We start from the raw sequence: 21,667 nt of genomic DNA on the forward strand, positions 1-21,667 counted from the left end.
TTTTCATTCATTTTCTTCGAGTTTTGGAATGTTTGCTTATGACACTCCTTATTTCATGCAATACAGATCACTGCATTTGAGCATCACATTTGCTTTAATCAGCTATCTTTTTAAAACCGCACAAGTCTAAAGTTACGTGCAAGGCAGAAAGCCACACCGGATGGGAACCCAGACAATCAAAAAGTAATGCCAGGCCAGCTTAGAGTTGGCAATGGGTCTAATGACACCTCCTTTGATTGTGACAGGAAACTCCACAGGAAAAGGCACTTTAGCCAGCAATACAAATACAGCCTTAGCCTCGAGCACCTCTGGGAGTCAGCATGTTCTCAGGGCTTGACCGAATTTCCTCCCACAGGCCAATGGCACACTTTCTGGTCTGAGTGACTTCAAATTGTCCCCACCCTCCACTTTAACACACTTTGTGCACCAGGGAGGGAAGGGTTGAGTCCGACTTGTAGATCTGGATGTGCAGATTTGAGTTTTCTTTTTCATCCATCCATTATCCAACCCACTATATCCTAACACAGAGTCATGGGGGTCTGCTGGAGCCAATCCCAGCCAGCAGAGGGCGCAAAGCAGGAAACAAACCCCAGGCAGGGCGCCAGCCCACAGCAGGGCACACACACACCAAGCACACACTAGGGACAATTTCGGATTGCCAATGCACCTAACCTGCATGTCTTTGGACTGTGGGAGGAAAACGGAGTACCCGGAGGAAACCCACGCAGACACGGGGAGAACATGCAAACTCCACGCAGAGAGGACCCGGGAAGTGAACCCAGGGCTCCTTACTGCGAGGCAGCAGCACTATCACTGCACCACCATACTGTTTTTAATATATCCATTTATTGTTGTTGCATCCTTTTATGAAACTCTTGGGCTCTTGTTGGCCAATACCCATTCCTTTTCTTCTTATCCAAGTGCCTGAATCCAAACTCCTAATAGCTTCCAGACGTCATCTCCACACTACTAGACTATCCACTCATCGTCCAGTGAGGTGTGTGGTGGTCAGGACAGCATGGGAAACCAAGTTTGGACTGGAGGCCAGTGGTGTAAGACTAGCATGATGTAACATCCTCAACACACACTTAGGGTAGGGGTAACCTATCCCTGCAGCACTCAGCACAAGGCAGGAACCTGCAATCCATCAAAAACACACACATACATTCACATGGGGTCAATGTGGAAATCGCCAAATGTAGGAGGAAAGCTGGAGAAGCCAAAGAAAAAGCCAGACAAACTCCACACTAAGAGCAAACAGGAGCAGGACAGGAACTCAAGATGCTGGATACCACCTGCACCACAGTGACACCCAGCACTCGACCAGACAGTCAAAAACAAATAAAATTAATAAAAGTGCTAGAAAGCTGACAAAATATGGAAATAGCTGGCAACCAGAATACAGCTGAGTCAGCGCAAGTCGAACAGCTGAATGCAGCGCGGCCCTTTTAAAATGACACGAATGGCACTGTTTATGTATGATTCATCGTGTTGTGTGATTTTTGGATCTCCTCCTCCTTCCCGCTTGGGCTGGAAGACAGCTGGCTTTCTTCAATGGTTCTGAAAGATTACATTAGGGGGATTTAAAGAAGGAGGTTTGGGACACGTTGATGATCGATTTACACATTCGTCTTCATCGTATAGAAACATTTCAGGCTGTGGCCTTGGAGCAATTTAAACCTCCCGCAGCTACGCTACCACATAAAAAGGAAAGAAACTCACCTCTAGGCAATCAGCCCACATCAGTGAAAGATTTATCCGAAAGCGGAACCGTGCAGCACTCTTGGCACTGTTCTAATAGAGGCTGAGTAGAACAGTAGCATAATGTCATCATGCAACCCTGTCTCTATTCCAAGGGGGGGGGGGGGGGTTTGAAGTTATGGGACATCCAAGTCAGTTTCACTTCATTATGTCCTCGCTTCTTATACATACACACACACACACGCGCACACACACTCACACATACATATATATATATATATATATATATATATATATTAATGTTTGCTGTACAACATGCAATATGTATGTCTCTTTTATATACCTCTTGGTATGGGATTCATAAAAGTAGTGTTAATGTTTGTGATGCGCCATCTGTTAGACTGACAAATGAAATGCATTTTACAAAAAATGTCTGATGTGTCCTCGTTAGGAATGATAGGGATGTAGCAACTGAGCGGACGCACAGAGTGATAAACAGAAAACATATCTTTTTATTAATATATTACATATATTATATACAGTGTCCTCCATAATATTTGGGACAAAGACACATTTTTCCTTGATTTACCTCTCTGCTCTACAGTTTAAAAGTACAATTCAAACGTAATTAAAGTATACATTGCAGACTTTTATTTAAAGGAATTTGCATACATTTCGGACACACAACATGTTTCCTATATGCCCCCCATCTCAGCTCACCATAATGTTTGGGATATGGCAATGGCAGGTGTATTAAAGCAGTCATATTAGTTCTTTGTTGCATATCACTTGCATATGATGACTGCTTGAAGTGTGTAATTCCTTCATCAACCATAGACATAAGATTTGCAATTTTAAACTGTTGAGCAGAGCAGTAAATCAAAGAAAAACGTGTCTTTGTCCCAAACATTACATAGTGTCTGATTATATATGCAAATATATAGTGTAAGGGCGGCGCAGTGGTAGCGCTGCTGACTCGCAGTTAGCAGACCCAGGTTCGCTTCCCGGGTCCTCTCTGCGTGGAGTTTGCATGTTCTCCCCGTGTCTGCGTGGGTTTTCTCCGGGTACTCCGGTTTCCTCCCATAGTCAAAAGACAGCAGGTTAGGTGCATTGGCGATCCTAAATTGTCCCTAGTGTGTGGTGGGTGTGTGTGCCCTGTGGTGGGCTGGCGCCCTACCCGGGGTTTGTTTCCTGCTTTGTGCCCTGTGTTGGCTGGGATTGGCTCCAGCAGACCCCCTTGACCCTGTAGTTAGGATATAGTGGGTTGGATAATGGATGGATGGATATATAGTGTATATATACACACACACACTACCAGTAGGCTTATGCACACACAGACATTTTCATGTTTTTGATAGAAATTGGTACCTTTTTTTATCACGATATCATTAAACTGATTAAAATGACAGCCAAGACATTACTAATGTTTCTAACGATTGATTTTACTGCTTGAAATGACAGATTTTTAATTTGTTATTCACATCTGACTTCAAAGCCATATTCCTTCACTGTCCCAATGGTAAACTCCCTTAGCTTATTCTAATTAAGTCATATTTAAATGTTGTTTATTAGAGAAACCTTTGTAACTGCATCAGCACCCCTGAAACCTGTCATTCTGTCCACTTGGGTGGCAAGGTCCTGGCATTCCTAAACTTCAGTTCTGGGTACAAAAATGACCAAAATGAAACAGTTTCCTCAAAAAACTTGTCCGATAATTTTTTTTTTCCCAGAATGAAAGTTATTCCACGTGGCAGATTGCCAAAAAAAAACACAAAGATTTTCAGTGTTCACCCTGCTTTCACTTTTGCACTGGTATTTGGTGTGAATTTACAGAAGAAGACAACTGAGGATCTGTAAGGTGTTTGTTTCTCGACCTACACACCCTACACAGTCTTGCGTCCTTCTCCTCTCATGCAGTTGCCCTTCTGGGCCTTCCAATTTAGAAAATTAGAACAATCTGGATGAGAAGAGACCAATCAGTCCAGCAAAGCTCACCAGTCCTGTCCACTTAGTTCTTCGAGTTTTGAAAGTCCCTAAAGTCTTACTGTGTACCACACTACTTGGTCTCTTATTCCAAGTGTCTGTCGTTCTCTGTGTGAAGAAAAACTTTGTAAAGTTTGTGCAAAATTTCCCCTTAACAAGTTTCCAACTGTGTCCCCGTGTTCTTGATGAGCTCATTTTAAAGTCACCATCTTGATCCACTGTACTAATTCCTTTCATAATTTTAAACACTTCATTCATGTCACCTCTTACTCTTTTACTTTTGTTTAAACTGTAAAGGCTCAACTCTTTTAATCTTTGCTCATAACTCATCCCCTGTAGCCCTTGAAGAGGCCTAGTCACTCTTCTTGGGAATTTGTCCAGAGGCGTTATGTCCTTTTTGTAGCCTGGAGACTGAAACTGCACACAATACTTCAGATCAGGTCTCACCTGTGTGTTTTAAAGCTTGAACAGAATCTCCTTAGACTTGTACTCCACACATCAAGGCGCTATATAACCTGACAATCTGCTCGCCTTCTTAAATGTCTTCTGAACACTGGCTGGCAGTTGATTGTGTCGAGTCCACTATGACTGCTAAGTCCTTCTCATAAGGTGGACTCTTGATTTTCAGACCTCCCATTATGTATTTAAACCTCACCTTTTTACTTCCTATGTGTAATACTTTACATTTACTGACATTAAATTTCATCTGCTACAAATGTACCCAAGCCTGTATGTTGTCCAAGTCCTTCTGCAATGATTCAATGGATTCTCGATTATCTGCCAATCCACATCCACCTATCTTGGTATCATCTGCACACTTAACCAACTTATTATTTATATTCCTATCCAAATCATTTACACATATTAAAAGCAGCAGTGGCCCCAGCACTGACTCCTGCTGGACGCCACTCTTAACATCAGCCAATTCTGATAAGGTTCCTTGCACCATAGCCCTCTGCACCCATCTACAAACATTACCCAGAACTCCCACTTCTTTTAGTTTGATGCCCACCCTTATCATCTATCATGTAGCACCTTATCAAATGCTTTCTGAAAGTCTAGATAAATAATATCATATGCCCCATTTTGATTATACCTATTTGTTGCATCCTCATAGAATTCCAGCATGTTGGTAAAACATGACCTCCCTCTTTTTAACCCCTTTCTGGCTCTTCAGTAAAGCTCCTGTACTTGCCATGTGTTGCTCAGACTTATCCTTAATCATTCCTTCCATTGCATTTTAAGATTACTGGCCTATAGCTGCTTGGATCTGTCCAGTCATGCTTTTTATATTACAGTATATACAGTATTTGCCATTTTCCAGTCCTTCTGAATTTCCTCAGTGCACAGTGACTTCCTAAACAAGTGTGTCAAGGATTTATATATTGTACTTCCTAACCTCTTTAAGAACTCGAGGGTACATACTGTATGATCTGGTCCTGGTGATTTGTTTGATTTCAGCCTATTTAATCCCAGCAGCTCTTCTCCCTCTACAATTTCTCAATCTCTCAGTATTTCTTTCTCAGTTGTCCCAGTTACCGCTGGGAGGTTAGCTACAACCTCACTTGTGAAGACCTCAGAAAAATGTGAGTTTAAAGCATGTGCTATTTCAATGTCTGTATTTTTTTAATTATTCACTATTCCTTTTTCTGTGCTGGTCAGATCCTGTTTCTCTTCTTATCTTAAGAGAGTTAACAGACAACTGAAATCTTTAGTTTCTTGGTAATCCATTGCATGGAATAACCTTTTAATATGGAACACAGTGTGTTTCTTAAGAAAGCTGTTTTGTTTGGGCCGCTTCTACAGCTTTAGTGAATTCCAGTACCTTGCAACTCAAGGAGAGACAATTTACTTGCTTTATTGAACAGAATCACAGTTTTCAGCTTTGCTAACACAATTGTCTATTTTTTTTTTCTAATAAACAATTAGCATTTAAAGATGATTAATTAAGGATAAGCTTAGGGAGTTGACCTAATAGAACACCATTCATTATCCAACCCGCTATATCCTAACTACAAGGTCACGGGGGTCTGCTGGAGCCAATCACAGGGTACAAGGCAGGAAACAAACCCGGGGCAGGACGCCAGCCCACCGCAGGGCACTCACACACACACACCAAGCACAATTTCGGATCGCTAATACACCTAACCTGCATGTCTTTGGACTGTGGGAAGAAGCCGGAGGAAACTCACGCAGAAGCGATGAGAACAGGCAAACTTCAGGCAGGGAGGACCCGAGAAGCGAACCCAGGTCTCCTAACTGCGAGGCAGCAGCGCTACCACTGCGCCACCGTGAAGGAATTGCTGTAGAAAATGTGATTAATAAATTTAAAAAATCAGTCATTTCAAGCAAACGCCATTACAATCACATGCAATATTTTAAAATCAATTTAATAGAGCATCGATTAAAAAAATGTATCCATTTCAATCACAAATTTACAACTGTGATGCCTATACAGTATATATATTATATATATATAATATGACATCAACCTTGGGTGGCGCTCTGGCCACCGTGAAGGAATTGCTGTAGAAAATGTGATTAATAAATTTAAAAAATCAGTCATTTCAAGCAAACGCCATTACAATCACTTGCAATATTTTAAAATCAATTTAACAGAGCATCGATTAAAAAAATGTATCCATTTCAATCACAAATTTACAACTGTGATGCCTATATATATATATTATATATATAATATGACATCAACCTTGGGTGGCGCTCTGGACTCAAACTTACAATTTTCAGAGTTGCACTTTTTGAAACCAAACATTTTTCAAGCTCCCTTATTCTTATGCAGAAAATTACTGTTATAATACCTATTTTAAGAAACGATGTTTGTGCTAAACACACCTCTCACTGCACACTGAAGAGGAATGACTTTTTAAAAATGATGACGCAGGTCGTGCTAATTTATCCTTTTGGATAACCGGGCACTGCTTCCTTCGTAACAATATGTGGTTATCAGAAATTTACTGTAGTATTTTTTCAGTGCAATTAGCTATGGTTACTAAAATCATTTATGGTGTATTTTAAACACCCCACAAATTTAAAAATCGGCTTGCACCCTTGAGATTTTGTAAATTTGAGTAAGAATTCTTGTATGCACGTACCTCCACAGCGACGCACCGCATAATAAACCTGTTTTTTCTTATGTGGTCAGTGACGTGCAGTATCGGGTCTCTCTCTTTCTTTTTCAAATAAAGAATATCCCTGCCACCACCACACCGAGAACTTTCCGCCGCATTTTCCATTGCGCAGCTGTCACCACGTGCAGCAGAAACAACAATTCCCAACAAAATCTAACCAAGTAGCCTACAGTCACGAAAGTAAATTCTTTACTTCCCACCGCTGTAAAACGTGTGTAAGCAAGTTTTACCACATAAGCACTTTTAAAAGTCATAACACTGAATATCTTGCTGCGTTTATAGCGTATTTCTAATGGAGTCTGCTGTCCGACTTTAGCACACTGCAATGCAATGACAACACACCGACACACACAAATACAACACAGAGAACGGAGAACAGTCACCACTATATTGTCCGCCAATTCCACAATTTGCCTAATTCACATGCCTTTAAATTTCAATTATTTTTGGATAAAGGCATCAGCTAAATAAAGAAATGTAAATGGATTACTCTGTCGGGACGGCTTTCCTGCGCACATATCCACATTTTAAGTTTTGCACTTATTCACTACAACAGCGCTGCCAGAAGCCGTTAACCTTCAGCGCCTTCATTTGATCCACGGATCACGGAGAGCTGGCGCCTCTAATCTCGAGGGCGACATCCACGTTTAAAATATCTCTTATGTAAACACCATAGGAGAGAGAAGCGGTAACTGAGCAAATAGTGGACAGCCATTTAAAGGTCTGCCCGGCCGTTTACCCGCTGTACTCAGACCTGTTCATGTTACTTACCAGTTAACACGATCGGTAACAGAAAGAGGGAGATCAGACCGATGATTGTAATCCTTAAAGACATTTCCAAAAGCCGATGCGTCCGTCCAATGAGCCAAACACACTCGCACTTTTTCTTCTGTTCTTGAGCCCCGAGCACTCGCACAGATTTTCCTTCGTGAGCTCCGCACTCTTGAGCTGCTCACACGCGCCCCTCTTCTTTCCTCCTGTTCTCTTTAGCTGTTCACACTCGCAGTCCTTTCTTCTCAAGCTATTCACACCCTCACTCTCTTCTTTTCTTCTGCTATTGCCCTCCTCACACCCGCACTCTTCGCTCTGCTCTTCTGCTCTTAGCGCTCGCACACTTCGCTCTCTTCTGCTTACAACGCGTCGTGGGATGCTGAATGCGATTTACAGGAAATCAGCGCCTTAACTGGCTCAGGGTGGAAACCCCCCAGGTGCCCCCCTCCTGCAATGGAATTCCCGATTCAAGGAGGTACAAGGATCTTTTCTTTCGAAATTACACAATCCACAAGTAAAAACGGCGAGTCAGTGTGTGTTATCAGAGTCTCCAACACGTGTCTGGATGAGATTTCCCAATTTTGGAAGTTAAAAAAGAATATTGATTTTATACGATTTCAATTTTTTAAACACTATTGAAACATTAAAAATTCTTAATTTTTCTGAATGCAAAGAACGGTCTATTTGTTTATACGAGAAAATGGAAAGTGCCACAAATACAGTTCTATTTCAGCTTTGATAGGTACACTCGAGTCTTCTTCATACACTTCACCCATTCATTAATTTTTCTAGATTATTTTTCCCAGAATGCACGGTCGCATCGAAAAGGCACCTGGCCCGAGGCAGTAACCCCTGATATAAACGTCAGCGCCCAAAACATAATGTTAGCCCTGCACGTACTGGAGCTATTTAAAGAAGACAATTAGCCTTGGACAGATTTATTATGTCATGTCCGAAACCTGACCACTAACTTAGGAGCACAGCAGTCACCCTGAGACACACTGAAGAGCGCACGACACGAACTGCTGTATGCGAGTCAGTCAGCAGACTGCCAAAGATAATTTAACAACTTGACCCTCGGATGGCTAAAGTGGGCTGGCATACTTTCAGTGTTAATTTAACGCCGCCAAAGTCACCCGTATGAGTCAAACGTAGGCAGGTAGTGTGGCGTGGTGGTTAAGGCTGTGCACTTCAAGTCTTTACGGTGTGAGTTTAGTGACATTGTGTGACCATGAGCAAGTCACTTCACCTCTCCATACCCAAATTGGAAATATATATATTGTGACATCCCGTTGAATAAACACCATTGTCCGGGGAAGTCTTCCAAATGCCTACTGGCTTTTTATTCAATATACCGCGATATAAACGGTGCCCTACCGCAGCCCGTTGTCTGGGTCATGGGGACACCTCCAAAATAACAAAGACAAATCACCTTCCTCCTATCTACCTCTCTTAAAACCGTTTTCTTCCTTTTTCAACCTAATGCTGTTCTCCCTTTTTGCTCCAGCACCCCCCAACTACCACTTCCGGCCACCACCTCCCCTTTTCATCACGCACCGTTAATTAACCCGGATCCCTGTCACTTAACTCTCTCTTTCTCTAGGGAGGTGCCCCAAGCCCTTACAAACAGTGTTCCCCCAAGACTCCACCCCAACACTGCTTCCATTCCCTATAGCCCATGCAATGGCAAGACACGTCACACTATATATATAATTGTATCTCAGATAGTGTGTGTTGCCTTATAAAGACGTCAGCCAAATATGCAATGGATTCATACACTCACAGTGTTAATGTAATGCTGCCAAGGCTGGATGAAACCCATACGGGTGGGGGGTCCATAGCATAGTAATGTGTTAGTGTCTGTAGTGTGGCAGGCCTAATGTATTGACCTGCCTCTCATACTTCAAAAGTGGACTCATACATCACCTTCAGAAACTACTAGGACCCTTTCACTTTTTTCATATTTGCTTATGTTGCGCTAAAATCATTTAAATGTATTTTTTTCCTCATCCAGCAATACTCCATACACCAGAATGACAAAGCCAAAACATGATTTTAGGGATTTTTGGGAGTTTATTAAAAATAAAAAAGCAGAAATATCACATTGACACAAGTAAGACCCTTTCTTCAGTACTTATTTGAAGCCCCTTTAGCAGCAATTCCAGCTTGAAGTCTTCTTGGGTCTGATGTGGCACACTTCACACTCCTCAATTTCGGCCATTCTTCTCTGCAGTTCCTCTCAAGCTCTGCTAGGCTGGATGGAGATGGCCGGTGGACGTCTGTTTTCAGGTCTCTCCAGAGATGTGTGATTGGCTTCAAGTCCGGGCTCTGCCTGAGCCACTCAAGGATATTCACAGGGTTGTCCCTAAACCATTCCTGTATTGTCTTTACTTCATCATGTTGGAACGTGAACCAGGTCCAGAGTGCACTGGAGTAGGTTTTATTACAGACATCTCCTTATTTTGCTCTGTTCAGCCGTTCTTTGACCCTGTCTATTCTCCCAGTCCCTGATGATGCCACCACCATGGCATTGGAATGGCATTGCACAGGTGATGACCGGTGCCTATTTTCCTCCAGACATGATGGTTAGGGCCGAGGCCAAATAGTTCAGTATTAGTCACAGGGCAACTGGAGCCTATCCCAACAAACATGAGGTGCAGGGCAGGAAAAACATTTGGGTCAGTGGCCGGTCAAATGTGTATACAGTAAACACAAACAACTTTTCCATAAGTGCAATTTTAAGAGATAAATTAACCCTGGATATTCTGCTGTGTAGTGTCTTTCTCAATGAGTAGCTTATACAATTACAGTTTCAGGACACTGCAATGCAGCAGTACACACACGCACACACACACACTGAAGATCAGAACAAAGAACGGAGCAAATTCCCTTGAGCATGGGAAAGGCGCTCTATAAATAAAATGTATTATTATTATTTATTCTTATTTCAGTGCCATCAGAACATTCCACATTCTACCTAAATTGCAGATAACTTTAATTTTGACACTGTTGGTCTCCCCAGAGATATTCCATTGACTTCTAGCCCAGGTTCTGGCTGGGCCACTCAAGAACATTCACAGGCTTGTCCCTAAGCCATTGCTGTGTTGTCTTTGCTTTGTCCTGTTGGAAGGAGAACCTTCAGCCCAGTCTGAGTTCCTGAACTCTGTGTAGTAACATTTCATTAAGGATATCTCGGTGCAGCTTCTCCTCGACCTTGACAAGTCTCCCAGTCCCTGCTGCTGTCCCCACCTTGCTTCACTGTTGTAATGGTAGTATTGTGCAGATAGGTGATGAGCAATGCCTGGTTTTCTCCAGATACTATACTTAGAATTGAGGCCAAACAGTTTCATCTTGGTTTCATCAGACCAGAGAATCTTGTTTCTCACAGTCATTTTGGTCCCTCTTGCTGCCTTTTTGCACACTCCAAATTTTCTTCCGTGTGTTATTTACTAAGGAGAGGCTTCTGTTTGACCACTCTGCCATATTGCCCACATTAGTGGTGAGCTTCAGTGATGGTTGTCCTTCTGAATGTTTCTCCCATCTCCACACAAGATTCTCTGGAGCTCAGCCGGAGTGACCATCAGGTTTTTTGGTTGCTCAGTTTGGCTGGATGGCCAGGTCTAGGAAGAGTCACGAGTCGTGATTGTTTCAAACTTTTTCTAATTAAGAATTATGGAATCCACTATTTTCTTGGGAACATTCAGTGCACATTTTTTTGTAACCTTCCCTCTCCAGATGTGTGGCACGACTCAGGCCTGTTTCTAAGCTCTGCAGGCCATCCCTTTCACCTCATATTGCTTGTTTTTTTAGCTCATCTGTTGGGCCTTCTGTTGACAAATGTGCACTTTTCGTAATGTAGGCCATTCAATTGAACTGCACACAAAGATGGACTCTGCACATATCAGCAATGATCAATAGGGTGGGATGCATCTGAGTCACAGCAAAAGTTCTGAACACTTTTGTCTGTGGGATGTTTCCATTTATTTGAACAATTCCATCAAGAACAGGCCATTCAGACCAACAAGCTTGCCCACCCTATTCAAATAACTTCTCTGAAATAACATCAGGTCGAGGATGCTAATACACTTTTCCAGTCATCTTCCATCCACTGTCTTGTTCTTTTGCCCATTTTAATTTTTTCTTTTAATTTACCATTTTCAGATATGGCATTGTCTTTGAAACTCTGACTCTCAGGCCAGCACTGCAGAGTTGTCTTCTGCCTGTTGCAGATGACACTGGGATTTGGCGAGTATTTGGTTTCTCTAATAACCGAATTAGTATTTAAACTATGGAAAAATAATTAAAGATAAGCTAAGGGAGTTGGCCACTATGACACTGGGAACAGACAGGAGGAGGAGGAGGAGTTTGGGAGCATGCCCTGATAGCGCGTCACCGCACCCACCACATGACAAACCACCTGGATTGGGACCGAGTGCAGCGGATGACACCTCAGCACCATTTTGGAACAGTGTGAGTTTTTTTACGGTGGCTGGAGTGCCCCTGGAAATGGCGGCTGAAAATGAGGCTTTGCAGCCGTATGTGGACAATATATTCAAAATAAGTTACTTCTAGCAGTTATAGCCATTAGTGACACTAGGCAATCTAATGATATCTTTAAAAAAAGAATATTAATGTCTTCCAAGGGTGGCACAGTGTTAGCGCTGCTGCCTTGCAGTAAGGAGACCTGGGTTCGCTTCCTTGGTCCTCCCTGTGTGGAGTTTGCATGTTTTCCTCGTGTCTACATGGGTTTCCTCCCACAGTCCAAAGACATGCAGGTTAGGTGCATTGGCGATCCTAAATTGTCTCTAGTGTGTGTGTGTGCCCTGCAGTGGGCTGGCGCCCTGACCAGGGTTTTTTCCTGCCTTGCACCCTGTGCTGGCTGGGATTGGGTCCAGCAGACCCCCGTGACCCTGTGTTCGGATATAGCGGGTTGGATAATGGATGGATGTCTACCAAAAAACCTGAACATTTATGGGTGTGTCTGGACCTTTGACTGGTAGTGTGTATATGTGTGTGTGTCTGTGTGTGGACCCCGCCTCTTAATGGGTACCCAATGTGGGGTTGTTTCCCTTTTGACTGGTAGAGTATGCGTGTGTGTGTGTGTGTGTGCATGTGTGTGTGTATTTGTGTGTGGACACCCTACTGAATGGGTTCCCTGTGTGTGTGTTTTTTTCCATTTTTGTCTGGTAGTGTGTGTGTGTGGACCCCACCCCCCTTAATGGGTACCCTTTGTGAACTTGTTTCTCTTTTAATTGGTAGTGTATGTGTGGGTCTGTGTGTGTGTGTGTGTGTGTGTGGACCCTCCACTTAAAAAATTCCCTGTGTGGTGTTGTTTCCTTTTTTGACTGGTAGTGTGTGTGTGTGTGTGTGTGTGTGTGTGTGTGTGTGGACCACCCCCCACTGAATGGGTACCCTGTGTGGGGCTATTTCCCTTTTGACTGGTACTATGTGTGTGTATGGACCCCCCACTTAATGGTTGCCCTTTGTGGGGTTGTTTCCCTTTTGACTGGTAATATGTGTGTGTGTGTGTGTGCGTGCGTGTGTGTTTGTGTGTGTACCTGGACCCTGCATTGAACAGGTACCCTGTTAACTGGTAGTGTACATGTCAGTGTGTGTGTGTGTGTGTGTGGAACCCCACCTTAAAAGGTATGCTGTGTGGGATTGCTTCTCTTTTGGCTTGTTTTGTGTGTGTGTGTGTGTGTGTGTGTGTGCATGGACCCTCCCATGAACAGGTACCCTATGTGGGCTTGTATTATGTCAATCATTGCCAGGAGAGACTCCAGCTTCTGGTGCTGACCTGGGTTAGGCTGATGAGAGGATGCTGCTGTACATTTTCTACACTACAAGAATCTGAATAAATGTCACTTTGATGGAGTGAACCGTTTTGCTGTTTCCGAAGTGTCACATTGAACTCTTTCTAGTGTGGACTTAATGTATATGAACAATGGAAAGGTGTGAGATTTGAAGTGTTGTTTTAACACAAATCCATTTGCCAGAGGTGAACTCCATTGACATGAGCTAACAATGATTTAATACTATTGATTATCAGCTAAAGGAAATCCCCTGAAAAGAGGGGCATTCCCAGGGACCTTAGTCACGGAAAGTCCAGCTGTCAGAGCGTTCAGAAAAGCCATGGCCAGTGTTTTTTAACATTGATCCTATGCCAAATATGAGTGACATTGTTTCTTGTATTTCTGGGATTTTAAGACAAAGCTCACCACACTTTGTAGCGCTCCTTATTTCAGGAGCCTATAAAAAACTAAAAATAGTGACACATACAGTCTGTCACAGCGTTCGGCTCCTACGGACTCCCCGAGCTTTTGCAATTCTCGGAACTGCAAGGCAGGCTCTGATATCATCACAGCGGAGAGCAGGGGACTTTTCTTAGTGCATGTGTGTGTGTGTGTGTGTGTGTGTGTGTGTGTATTCGTAGAAGGCCTGGCACCCTATCCAGGGTTGGATCCTAGCTTGTGGCTGCAGTTGGCACTGTCTACAAGCCGGATGAGCGAGTTGGATGGACATAAGAAGTTCATCCTGGTCCACAGCAGAAAGCCAAGTGGTTGAGTGTAAGGCTTAATGATTAAATCAGAAAACCTGATGACTTCCATCCATTCATTGTGAGCGAACTGACTGTTCTCAACGCAGACTGCTCCACCAAATTGAATCACTCATAATACAAATTAATAAAAAAAAGGGCTAGTGCAGGAAAGTCCCTTCATTTCTGCAAATGTTAATCACAATCCAAGTTAAGTTTTAGTAACGCTGTGCTACTGGTGGCAACAACATCTCCCTTCATTTCTGTTAGAAAGCTTCTACCTCTGAGTTGCTATGACGACAAGCACACACTGTTCAAAAAAAACATGCAGACCCATACCCACCCCCCAAGCATAAAAGCCTGCTTGTAATGTAGTGAAAAAGAAAGCACCACAATGTCACTGAAGTGCTGGCCAAGCGGATTAAACGCCGAGTGGTCCCATTTTTAATTCCGCTTTATGCCAATCTATCCGTACTTCCAGCAAGACATGGGCGTGAATAAAAAATTAACAAGTGCATAGTGAAGATTTTATATTTGACAATGCAGTATGGTGATCAATCGCTTCATTAACAAAATACCAACGTCTCACATAGCTCTTATGTGCAAAATCAACAACAACATTTATTTCTAGAGCACATTTTCATACAAAAGATGTAGCTCAAAGTGCTTTACAGGATGAAGAAAGAGAAAATAAGATTAGGCAATACTAATTAACATAGAATAAAATTAAGGTCTGATGGCCAGGGAGGACAGAAAAAACAAAATCTGCAGGGGTTCCAGGCCACAAGACCTCCTGGCCCCCTGTAGGCATTCTACCTAACATAAATGATCTCAGTCAGTCCTAATGCTATTCAGGGTTCTCATGGAAGAATTTGATGATGATGGTCATGTGGACATCTGGCCTTCGATCCATCAATGTAGGGACAGCACAGAGCACAGATGTCCACCACAGAAAACCGGAAAAAGAACAGCAGAGAAAGTAGGGGTGAGTATGGATTTCTGAGCCACCAAGAATGATAATTAAATGCATATACAGAATATCAGGGTTAAACTAAAATGAAGCTATGAAAAAATCATGTTAAAATAATGAGTTTTCAGCAGTTTTTTTAAAGTGCTCCACCATATTAGCCTGGCAAATCGGTCAGCTATTCCATCCTCACCACTTCTTTTAAGTTTAGCTCTTGGAATTCTAAGCAGACCCTCATTTGAAGATCTGAGGTTACGATTTGGAGTGTAAGGTGACAGACATTCTGAAATATAGGATGGAGCAGATGATTTAAGGCTTTGTAAACCATAAGCAGTATAATCCTCCAATAACACCGGACAACATTTTTGGTTAAAAGTTTTGCTTCCTGTTACTCGTAGGAATTAGGAGTTAAATGGAAGAAGTGAGAACGTTAGATCTGACCTCACAAGGGGTGGTTTGAAACTTAAAAGTATGAGGATGACCAGGCCACTGTTTATAGCACCTTCATAAAGTCTTCAGACCTCTTCACATTTGTACACATTTTACTAGATGACGAAGACAAAATGAGATTTTAGAAATGTTCCCAAATTTATTAAAAGTTGAAATATCCCATTGACACAAGTATCCAGACCTTTTACTCAGTACTTCGTTGAAGTCCCTTTGGCAGCCATTCCAGCCTGGAATCTTCTTGGGCCTGACGTGACAAGCAGGGCACACCTGGATCTGCGGATTTTCTCTGATTCTTCTCAGCAGATCCTCTCAAACTCTGTCAGTTTGGATGGAGACCATCGGTGGACAGATATGTTTGGGTCTCTCCAGATGTGTTCCACTGTGTTTAAGCCTGGGCTCTGGCTGGGCCACACAAGGATAGGGCTGCCAACTCTCTTTCTCTGGAAATGAGGACATTTGGGTCGAAAAAGGAGGACTTTTGACGCCTTTCCCTCTGATACCATAGTACGCCATTATACTGTCTTACCATCCATCCATCCATCCATTATCCAACCTGCTATCTCCTAACTACAGGGCCACAGGGGTCTGCTGGAGCCAATCCCAGCCAACACAGCGAGCAAGGTAGGAAACAAACCCCGGGTAGGGCACCATCCCACCGCAGTATACTGTCTTACGTTTTTTTTAAATGATATAAACCTTAAGTAACCATTTATCATTATGATGTAGTTAGGATATAGTGGGTTGGATATTGGATGGATGGATTATGATATGATGGCCACAATCACAGTCATTGGCAAACTAATAACCCATTGAATATTTTGAATACGTCAAGCCTCTTAAATTAACAGACTTCATTCCTTCCATTCTTATTTGGATAGTTTAACTGTCGTAAACCTGAAAAAAAAATGACACACATGGTAATTCACTTCTAGTAAAATGAAAATAATTTGACTCTTTTCAATTTAGTTTATTTGCATTTATCTACATTCTTTTATATTTTTCCACAGAAGCTATTTTTCTCAGTAAATCTGGGTTCTTGGATAAATATGAATAGAAATCTTTACATAGCATGCTACTGAAATTGAATCTTGTGAGCGTTAGCCCCTTCATTGAATGTGTTCTGCCCTTTCGAAAACAAGGATATTGTTGTTCAAGTTGTCTGTGAACTTCCACTGGATATTCCTGAATTTATGTAAATGAAAGAATTCTGAAAAAATGATTAAAGTACTTGAAGAAGTGACTTATTACTTGATCAACTGATAACTAAAAAGATTTTGCATTTATATGACAGAATAAACATGTGATTCTTTTTAATTAACTGAAACAGTAATAGTTGACTCATTCATTACAATCATGAATCCATTTTGGAACAACCATATCTTCTTGTCCTCTACTTCTTGCTCTCTGAAGCTGTATTATACGGACATAGTAGCCACTTCTTATGGACACACAGAAAGTTTCAGAGACGTTCTTGGAATGGAATTGATATAATAAATCCTGTTGCAGATGAGAATTTGGTCGAGAAGTCTCTAGTAACGATTAACTGAAGACAAATTCACAGAAAATGCTACGAGTCGGGCATTCCTCTGGAGCTGGCTGATGCAATAACTCTCAGAAGGATATCCACTCCAGGGCAGGGCAAAGGTTCTTGGGCCAATCTCTTCAGAACATTACAGTCTGACAGGTTATATTAAAAGATTATTGGCTTTGCAGTGAATAGCAACCTGTAGAGGACATTCAGGGTTGAAAATAGGAAATGACAGCAGCTGAATAGCGAATCTTTTGTACAATGATGTTTGGATACATAAAATACCACATAATGAGTTGTTTTTAACTGTTTTTTATTGTGATGGAGTAAGCACAAAAAAGGTTTTCCTGGACGTGTTCCATGTTGGTTTCCAAATGTTTTACTTGAATGTGTCAATGTTTTAATAGAACGTTTTTAGAACATTAGGACATTAGAACGAGAACAGGCCATTCAGCCCAACAAAGCTTTCCAGTCCATCCACTTAATTCTGCCAAAATAACATCACATTGATTTTTGAAGGTCCCTATAGTCTTACTGTCTACCACACTACTTGGTCAGTTATTCCTTTACTGTCTACCACACTACTTGGTCAGTTATTCCAAGTGTCTGTGGATCTCTGTGTAAAGAAAAACTTCCTAATGTTTATGCGAAATTTACCCATAACAAGTTTCCAACTGTGCCCCGGTGTTCTTGTTGAAATAATTTTAAAGTCATAGTTTCGATCCACAGGACTAATTCCGTACAGAATTTTAAACACTTCAGTCATGTCATCCAAGGTAAATGGAGCACAGCATTAAAACTGAGGCCAAACTGTCCAATCGTGGTTTTATCGGACCAGATAATCTCATTTCTCACAGTCTGAGTCCATTAGGTGCCTTTTTGTAAACTTCAAGGAGGCCTTCATGTTTTGTCTGGCCACTGTGCCATAGGCCTTCATGTTTTTCTGGAAGTTTCTCTCATCTACACACAGGTTCTGTGGAGCTCAGCCCGAGTGACCATTAAGTTCTTACCCAGGTCTCTTACTAAGGACCTGTTGCTCACTTTGGCTCTAGAAAGCAGACACCAGCTGTATGTTTGAACACTTCACGCCTGTGTCTTGGGGTGCAGTGTTTGCATGTCAAGTCTGGGTCTGCCACTCTGCGCACTCACACCATGCACCCCTTGGCATGTTTGTGTCATTTGTCAGCTCGCATTGTGCAGTAGCCCAGTGAGTGTCATTTTGTGTCTGTTAACTTTAAACATGATGGTGCATTTGAAAGCAGGGGGAGTTCTTTACAGTAAAGGAATTTTGAAAAGGAAGACTGAAATTACAAAGAGGAAAGGGAGGAATCGGCTCTGCACGTGTGGGAGAGAATCTTAAGTGTTAATGTAAGGGCTGAAGGGGTGTCAGAGTCAGCACTGTGATGTAATTAAACATGGGGGGAAGTCGGGGTCCAGCTGATAGTTTACTCAAATCAAAATTAGGAGTCATCTGTCTTGTTTAAGTGAGAATTAGGAACATTTGTACGGAAGAAAGGAGTACAATTGGAGATGCAAGTAAAGTCATTGTACTCATCATCCTCACATCATCATTATCGTCCTTTTCATTCTGCTTTTCCAGCTGGGGATGGTGGGTTATCATGCTGAACCAGGTCCTCCAGGCCACTTTAGGACTATCACCCTTTCCTGGTGAACTTCCTAATGGCCCAAAGGCCAATGAGACATCTGCTAGGTCCATCTTTGGTCTTCTTGTAGTGGACCATGCCATGGGAGGCCCCCTAATTACCTGACCAAACTACCTCAAGTGGTTTGTCTCAATCTGCAGACACAGCAGTTCTACCCTGAGGTTCTTGTATATCATTGAGCTCAGTGACCCAGCATAGGAACCTACCTTATTATGGCTGCTTGTACTTGCAATCTCATTCTTTAAATCCTCTTACAAATAAAGGGTGACAAAGCAGTTCTTCAAATTGATACCACAGAGCAGTGATCGCCATATCCGGTCCTGGAGGGCGCAGTGTCTGCAGGTTTTCATTCTAACTCTCTTCTTAATTGGTGACCTGTTTTTGCTGCTAATTAACTCCTTTTCCTTTCATTTTAAGAGAGTTGTTTTTTTAAGATGTGTTCCTTTGAATTTCTTCATCGTTCCTCTGAATTGCTTCATTTCTTTCCTTAGATGGCACTCACACAGAAATGAAATGTGAAATGAGTGAGCCAACAGAAGACCAACTAAGTCAGGGCCACAAAATCCAACCAGTTTCACTCCAACCAGTTGCTTAATCAGGCGCCGAGTCTTGTTGTTAATTAAACTCGTTCTTTAATTCCGTGGCTTGTCACTGCTCTCATTCTGCAATAGTAGACATTTCTGAAATTGTTGATTTTCTCTTTTCTAAGAGCACTGTCAGTCTTTTGTTTCTTTTTACACAGTGAAGGTTATTCCATGTGACAGATTGCCAAGAAAATGAACATTTCATACACAGGTGTCCATTACTGTCTTGAAAGAAGAGGGCAAACTGGATCTGACAAGCACAGAAAAAGAAGGTTGAAGGTCCAGATGGCCAACGGCATAACAGGAGAAGAACATCATAAGAGGTAGTATTAGAAATAAATGCCTTACGGATCCTCAGTTAGTTTCTTCCTTAAATACACACCATCTGCAATAGTGAAAAGATGACACCAGGATGCTGGCCTCAGAGGCAAGAGTTTCAAAGAAAAAGCCATATGTGAAATGGCCAAGTGAAAAGAAAATGTTTAAACAGGCAAAAGAACTCCGACGCGGGACAGAAGATAGCTGGAAGAACATATTATGGTCAGCATGCTGAAGTTGTCTTCTCACTGCTGGGATCTGGTGTGTATTTAAGGAAGAAGCTAACTGAGGACCTCTAAAGCATTTGTTCCTCACACTACACAATCTGATGTCCTTCTGTTCTTATGCAGTTGTCCATCTGGGCCTTCCCATTTTTTCCCTATCCTGCAGTAGATCCAGCTTGCCCTCATCTCTGTAAACACCATGCCATATCATTTTCTAAGCCCACTTGATCCTGAGTGGGGTTTTAGGGGGGCTGGAGCCTAACTCAGCATGAATAGGCAGGAACAATCCAATGGACAGGGCACCAGTCCATCCCAGTGGAACACACTCACACACACACTAACCTGCATATCTTTGAACTGTGGGAGCAAATTGAAGCACCTGGAGGAATCCAATGCAGTCACAAGGAGAACATGCAAACTTGGGACTCGGGACATGAACTGTGGTCTCCATACTGCGACTTTTGCATTAAATCTTCATTTCCTTGGCAATCTGTCAATTAGAATAACCTTCATTCTGCAAGAAAATAATGGATGGACATGTTTCTTGAGAAAGCTACATCATTTTGGCCAATTCTGAACCCAGAACTGAACTCTAGGATTGCCAGGACCTTCCAACCTAAATGAACAAACAGAATGACAGGTTTCAGTGGTGCTAATGCAGTTATATGCAGGTTTCCCTAATAACCAATTAGCACTTAAAATGACTAAGGATAAACTAAGGGAGCCGACCATTAGAACAGTAAAGGAACGGCTGCTAAAAGTGGGGCTTTGCAGTCCTATATGAATAATAAATTTAAAATTAGAACATTAGAACAATCTGGACGAGACCAGACCATTCAGTCCAGCAAAGCTCGCCAGTCCAATCTATTTAATTCTTCCAAAATAACATCATAACATGTTTTGAAAGTCCCTGTAGTCCTACTGTCTACCACACAATACTTGATAGCTTATTCCAATTGTCTATCATAAAAATCAAGTCACTTCAAGCAGTAACAGCCATTATACACACTAGGAATGTTTTAGCTGTATTTGAAAATCAATATAATGGTACCCTAATAAAGAAATGTATTCATTTCTATCAAAAACATTCACACATCTTGATATGTCCAGACCTTTGACTTGTATATGCTTGATGTATCTCATTTCATTTTTTTTAGTTGAATTGTATTTAATTACACATGTGGGCTGCCTAGTTTATTTTGCACCCCTGTCCATTAAGTTCCTGAAGCAGCACTTTAGAGCACTTTGTCACCATTTCGCCACATACAATCATTTTTTGCCGCCATGCATCCAGTTCATTTAATTGCCCACAGCGCCTTTCCCAGTATGTTGGCGAGATTTGCTCGTCAGTTAGCAGATGCAGTCCTCGGTGAGCCCTTCATTCAAACTCTTCAAACAGTAAGGTGGCCTCACCAACTTTACACTTTCACAGTTGTCATTTTTTTTTTTGCGCTTCGTTGCTTATCCTTTGTATTGTCCTTTTTCACAAGACTAAAGACCCTTTTTAATGAAACTGACGATCTTTCTATTTGGCGACAGCTTTCTTTTGTCAAGATTTTTTTTTTCTTTCATTGCTTTCAGCACAAAATGAGCTTCATCCCCGGGGTGAAAGGCGCCATTAGGATGCAAGGCAGGCTCCATGCAAAACACAATGTGGAGGAAAGAATGGACATGGGAAGGAGGGGTTGGTGGTGCTCTGCCTACACCGAGTGTTCCTGAGAAATGGCACGTCCTGCCCAAAAAGTGTGACGCTGCTGAATATAAAAATGAGTTGGCAGATCAACGACACCCCA

The 21,667-nt window shown here is 42.1% G+C and overlaps 1 protein-coding gene across 1 annotated transcript in view; it reads right to left on the minus strand.

The window, feature by feature from the left end:
* Positions 1 to 7,996, minus strand: part of LOC114667662 (intercellular adhesion molecule 1-like) — a 45,231-nt gene extending 37,235 nt beyond the window's left edge. Inside the window, exon 1 of the mRNA XM_028823046.2 lies at positions 7,605 to 7,996. Coding sequence (XP_028678879.1) covers positions 7,605 to 7,668 — 64 coding nt within the window. The 5' untranslated portion in view covers positions 7,669 to 7,996. The remainder of the gene's footprint in view (positions 1 to 7,604) is intronic.
* Positions 7,997 to 21,667: the final 13,671 nt, after the last annotated feature.

The sequence above is a fragment of the Erpetoichthys calabaricus genome, chromosome 17 (genome assembly GCF_900747795.2).
Source record: "Erpetoichthys calabaricus chromosome 17, fErpCal1.3, whole genome shotgun sequence".
In the NCBI taxonomy this organism is placed as follows: Eukaryota; Metazoa; Chordata; class Cladistia; order Polypteriformes; family Polypteridae; genus Erpetoichthys; species Erpetoichthys calabaricus.